This window comes from Peromyscus leucopus, chromosome 2 (assembly GCF_004664715.2).
Source record: "Peromyscus leucopus breed LL Stock chromosome 2, UCI_PerLeu_2.1, whole genome shotgun sequence".
In the NCBI taxonomy this organism is placed as follows: Eukaryota; Metazoa; Chordata; class Mammalia; order Rodentia; family Cricetidae; genus Peromyscus; species Peromyscus leucopus.
This window is the reverse complement of record NC_051064.1, coordinates 64907318-64913317: the sequence shown is the minus strand read 5'-3', so window position 1 is coordinate 64913317 and position 6000 is coordinate 64907318. Positions and strand designations below refer to the sequence as shown.

The following is a 6000-nucleotide window of genomic DNA, read 5'->3' as shown; positions in this document are numbered from 1 at the left end:
ACTTTAAAAGAGAGGGACTGGTAATTTGCCCAAAGGTAGAAAGTCAAGGGGGCACTTTGGACACAATCGGAGACTCCTGCTTTGTAGGCAGGTGAATGTTAGACAAGCCTCGGCATCTTCGGGCCTCCCTGTCGCCATCTGTCTCACAATAGGGAGTCGCCTCTCTGGGTTTCGGGAAAACTCAAACGAGGGGAGGCACAATTGCTGCTCTCCAGACACTCTAAGCCTAACCCCGGGACAGGTCAGAAGTGAACATACGAGACGGTGATATCAGATGGAGGTTCACAGGTCTCTGCACCTCTGTGCTAGGATGTTTCAGACATTCTCTAAAACTTTGAACAAAATTCTCACATAGTCGTGCTTTTGTGAGGGGGGCAGTGGGGTACTGCTTTTAATATTTCACTAAGAGGCCCCTCCAATCTTGGCCCCTCCATGCACCTCTGCTGCAGAGGAGACTATTATAAAGGGCAGCTGGAGGACGGACACACAACTGGAACTGGCACCGGCAAGTGGAATGCATGGGCTCAGAGACCTAAAGGATCTGGGATTAGTTCACGCTGGTTTGACTCAGGCACCAGCCATTTTAACGAGACTCTCTCTGTTCCGGGATGGGCCACCTTCCAGCTACCTTCCTTTCTGGAAAGAAACGTTGCCACAGCAGCTGTAAGACAGCTTGGCATCCATCTTACCTCCCAGGAGACGGTACGTCTCACTTCGGAGGCACATACGCTCAGTCTAAGGAGAAGGCAGTTATCTCTAATCTCAACTTGTCACCACCTGCTATCCGGTTCGACCAAGAACTCCAGACCAGACATGATTGTTATAGGTTAAACTTTTATGTGAAATTCTGTAAAGGTATAGAGCAGCCCCCCGGGGGGCCTCTGCTTCCAGCTCTTGCCTGTGGGGCCGCCCCTTAGCACTTGCTGTAGATGGCTGCGCAGCCCCGCTCCTCAAACTCCTCCTTGCTGACCCAAAGCTGCTGGAAGGCCTGCAACGAGGCCAGGATGGAGCCGCCGGTCCACACCGACGTCTTCCTCTCGGGAGCAGCGGCCACCGTGGGGCTCTCCCCGGGCAGAGGAGACTCAGCTCCCTCTGGAAGCGCTCGGGGAAGCCATCCAGCATGGTGCAGCCACCGCACAGCAGCACGTTAGCGGCCATCTCCTCCTTGAAGCCAGTGTCCTGGCAGCGGCCCAGGCAGTCAGCCGTGAGCTCCGGGAGGCCCGGCTGGGTGTAGCCCACCAGAGAGGGCTTGAAGAGCATCTCGGAGCAGCGGAAGCGCTCCTGGCCGATGGTGATGACCTTGCCGTCCGGGAGCTCGTAGTCTACATGCAGCTCCTCAAGGCCCAGGCTCATCTCCTCCTCTGGCTGCAGCGCGGCATAGCAGCACTTCTTCTTGATGTGTTCTATGATGTGCAGGTGATCATCCGAGAACTTGTGACCTGCCTCATTGAGCAGCTGCATGAGATAATTGGTGAGGTCGCAGCCGGCATAGTCTACACGGCTGGGCAGGCCCGGCAGCAGGTCCCCCTCGGAGATGGGCACCACATGTGACACGCCGTGCCCGCTCTCCACCACCAGCCCGGAGGTCTTGCCATATGAGTAGATGGACAGTAACGCCTGGGAGGTCACGTGCATGGCGGGGATGCCAAAGGTCTCGAACATGAGCTCCGCGTACTTTTCTCGGTTGCTGCTGGGGCTGAGCGGAGGGTCGGACACCAGCACCGCGTGCTCTTCCGGGAGGATCTTCATGGCGGTGTGGAAGATGTACTCCCAGATGTTCTGGATGCAATCCCAGTCCACCACAACGCCGTGCTTCAGTGGGTTAACCAGCTTCAGAGATGCCTCCATGTTGAGCAACTCATGGCCCACGTAAGTCTCCTTGAAGGTGTCTCCAGCGTCTGCTGCCAGCTCCGCGCTGCGCTTGCCCACAGTAGAGGAGATGAAGTAGGTGGGCCTTGGCTCTCCAGCGTAGCCACACTTGCAGTACTGGGAACCCAAGTCAATGACCAGCGCCTTGATCTTGCGTATTTTCTTGGGCTTCATCTTCAGTTGAGTGGAACCTGTGTCCCGGATGCCAGCCTCAGGGACTGGCAGTGTTCCTGCCTCTCCAGGGTCGCCCTGGGCTGTGCCCATGGGCTTAGGGCTAGGGCTGTTCTTTGTCGCCATCTGCCTCCCTTCCTCGCCTTCTTACATCCACACCCTAGAGCTCCTGGGGAGAAAATGAGAGCCCACCAGCAGTGCCTTGGCAACCACTCAGGGTTGTGATGTCACCAGGAATGGCCCATTTAGATGGGGGGAGTTTGCTCTTTTCACCCTCCACACACCTTCCTAACTGGTTTGCTCCAGGACAGAGCTAATGACCAGGAGCTCTAGAACCCGCCACACTGGACTTTGGTGCTCTCTGCTCCCTCTCACATGTCCATGTCTGGCCATTTAGTGACGATTTTTTCATTCCTTTCCTCCTCTGCTCCTTGGCATTGATACTTTGTGCCCATACAGAAAGCCGGGCACAGTACTGGGTGCTTCCCATGTTATTTTGTGGAATCTTGGGGACTGGGCAGAGCTGCATAGAGGTTCAGAATTCAAGAGCAAACGGTTTTTAAGAGTGGTAATAAATACTTCAACCGAAGTTCACCTAACACCAATTAACAAGGTCTCCTAAAGACCTCTGCACTAAGTGTGATGGGTATGGATCAGTATGTCCAGCTGAAGAGATAATGGCCAAGCAGCCTCATACATGCATGTTAGGTGTCAAGGTGTGTATGCAGCACATGTTGGGGAGGAAGGCTGTCTACTCCTACTGGATATCCTTGGGAAAGCTGTGTACCTGTGCCTTAATGTTCACACTGGTGGGACTCAGTTGGGTCATATTTCAATGCACACTCTATGACCCTAATGAAAGAGTGCAAATCTATGTTCAAAACTAATTCTTCATAAGGTTATCTACTCATTACCTTAGTCCCCAAAATGAGGCAGAAGAGCTTGCCAGCCATCACAGCAGCAGTAAATCCTAGTAAAAACTAACCCGGATCGATGGTGTCTATTTGCTCAGATTTCGCTAGTACTTCCTAGTCCTGCTCACCTAGAACGGAAGTCCTTGCAATGGCCCATGGCCTGATGAGACTTGTCTGTAGCTGGAGTTTTCTCCAGTCCTGCCCAGCCCCATGGACCCCGCAACTGCTTATAAAATTATCACTCAGATTATTTTATAATAATATTATTTTAGCTTATATTAATTAAACTGCTCAGCCCTTAGCTCAGGCCTACCACTGACTAGCTCTTACACTTAAACTCAGCCCATTTCTGTTAACCTACATGTCCCACGTGTTCTGTGGCTTTACCTGTTGCCTTTACAAGCTGCTCCCTGGGCGGCAGGCTGGTGTCTACTCCTCTGCCTTCCTGTTCCCACAATTCTCTTCTCTGCTTGTCCCGCCTATACTTCCTGCCTGGCTACTGGCCAATCAGTGTTTTATTTATACAGAGCCATATCCACAGCACTTGTCTGTTCTCCACTACCAGCCTTGCTTCTCCCACCCACCCCATCGACATTTCCAGGCTCTTCCCCTGGTCACACAGGCCTTTGTGCAGCTTCTCTCAGTTGAGGTCAGCAATCTTCTATAAGGGGACAGTCACACTTATTTCCATGGAGCTTTAGGGCCAGTCTTCGTGATGCTGATTGCACTCTGTTTTTTATGGCCATGGGCAATTCATCAGTGAATGGGTATGGTTGCTTTAGTAAACGTATATACTACCACAGGCCACAGGCTGGACTTGGCTGCATCTAACTCCCCAGTCATGTGACTTAGCCCTCTGCACCTATTGCATCCCTAACACTCATGTCCCCCGGTCACCTCCTTCAGCTCTTTACACAACTGCTATCAGCTCAGGGAGTCTTGACTGTGCTGTGGATATTGCTCTGTGTGCTGTGAATGTGTTGCTCTGATTTGCCTGATAAAGTGCTGATTGGCCAGTAGCCAGGCAGGAAGTATAGTTTGGCGGGATAAGCAGAGAAGAGAATTCTGGGAAGAGGAAGGCTGAGTCAGGAGTCGTGAGCCAGATGTAGAGGAAGCAAGATGTAAAAGTACTGGTAAGCCACAAGCCACATTGCAACATATAGATGAATAGGAATGGGTTAATTTAAGATATAAAAACTAGATAAGGAGCAGATAGATAGATAGCAAGGAGCCTGAGCCATTGGGCCAGTTTTAATTAATATAAGTTTCTGAGTGATTATTTTAGAAGTGGCTGTGGGGTCCTTGATGCCGGGCAAGCACAGGAAAACCTCCAGCTACAAATGGTGTCCAGCAGCTCAAGTTTCTACCTGAAACCTGAAAATACTTAATAATCAATTATAAACAGAGCCAAAAACAGGTTCCTGCTTCATGTCTCATGCATGTGGTGAGACCCTGCAACATGATAGCTTGAGCTACAGTATGGCGTGTTCATGGCATGTGGGCTTGACCTACGGCATGGCTGCAGATTCCCGCCCAGTTACACAGAGGTTTCTGCAAGTCGCACATTACACTGTGTGGTGGATTTAGCCTTCACTAATATAAACAAACAAACAAACAAAAAAAAAGAAGAGGAGGTTTCTGCGCTACACACTGCTTTGATAGAGGCACAGACCCACTGCCTCCCAGAGTCTGGTGGTAAACGTAGTTCTGCCATGTTGGGAAACTGAGGTGGGTGGAGCATGCTGCAGTTCAAAGCAACAGATTCACAATAAGGAAGATTCAGATGGAACAAGACTTTAAATGGTTTACATTATGTGTAAAAATATATGTAGGCTTGAAAGAGAGAAGAAAATGAATATAGACAGTTATATAAATAGTTTTAAAAATAAAGTCTTTAAAGAGACAGTAAAGGTAATATAAAAAATAAGCCACGTAAAGATGGATATTACACAGAGAATCTGGATTGTGTTATCTTTGATATTTTTAACTGTAGAAAGACATTTGATTGCAAAAGCTGCTCAGTTAAACCAATATGTATATTTTAAAGGTATTTTGACTTCAAAATTTGGATCTAAGGATATGTTGCTTTGGAAAGGAGGCTCTGTTTCTGTTTCCACAGGAAACAAGAGGCTATGGATTTGTTCCAAGTTAAGATACATCAGGTTTGACCAGCCAAGACCCCCTGAAAGGTCTCCAACGACACCATGGCCTAGATCATCCAACATCCAGAATGGTTTCAAGGCAACTGGCTCAGACAATGCAGCCTCACAGACTGTTACAGTCAGGACTTGACCATAATTCTTAATTTTCTCAGGATTTCTATTAGATTGTTAGTGACCTCATCCAGCAGGAAGTAGTATAAGAAGCTATGCTCAAATTCCCAAAATATTGTTTATTAATGTTTATTTTTATTTAAAGCAGGTTGATTATAAATGCAATCTCTTTATAAGAAAAAAAGGGGGATAGTATAGATATGATAGGATGAAAGGGTAGATTAATGAACCTACTTTTAAAGAGCAACAACTTGTTTAGAAATTGCTATGGATTTTAGTTTATTGATACAAGCTTAAACTTAATTTTGTTATACTGTATATATATTTCTACTCTTGTTTGAGGTATTATGTTTATGTAACTCATTTAGATTGTAATGGATAATTAAAAATACAGATTAATAATTAGTCTTCTAGGATAATCAAACTTATAGTCATGTTAAGTTTTCTAGGTATATAATTCAATTAGGTAGGTAATCTTCACCAAAGACCTACAGAATATGGCATTTAAAATGTTTTAAAAATTTGGACTTTCTGGACAGTGAGACATGTCTGCTCCTGGCAGCACCAATTTACTTCAGTGAGGAGGATGGGCATCAAAGACACTCTATATGGAGTTTATCTTTTTATTGGCCAAAATAGTCATTTGGGCAAGAAACTGTTCTTGCTTGGACTGCTTGACAAAATGATATCAACTGGACTTGCAGAACCCATAGGAAGGTGACTACTGAACTTTGCTTGATGAAATGGTCCTTCGGGTTCCTGCTTCGCAGAGG

General features: G+C 47.5%; 1 protein-coding gene across 1 annotated transcript; it reads right to left on the bottom strand.

Annotated features, from left to right (window-relative positions):
• Positions 1-820: 820 nt before the first annotated feature.
• On the bottom strand, positions 821-2269 carry Actl7b (actin like 7B). Its single transcript, XM_028882977.2, is given in 2 exon segments — positions 821-1068; positions 1071-2269. Coding segments are annotated over 2 exon segments (1251 nt in total). The 5' UTR covers positions 2167-2269; the 3' UTR covers positions 821-913.
• Between the last annotated feature and the right edge of the window lie 3731 nt (positions 2270-6000).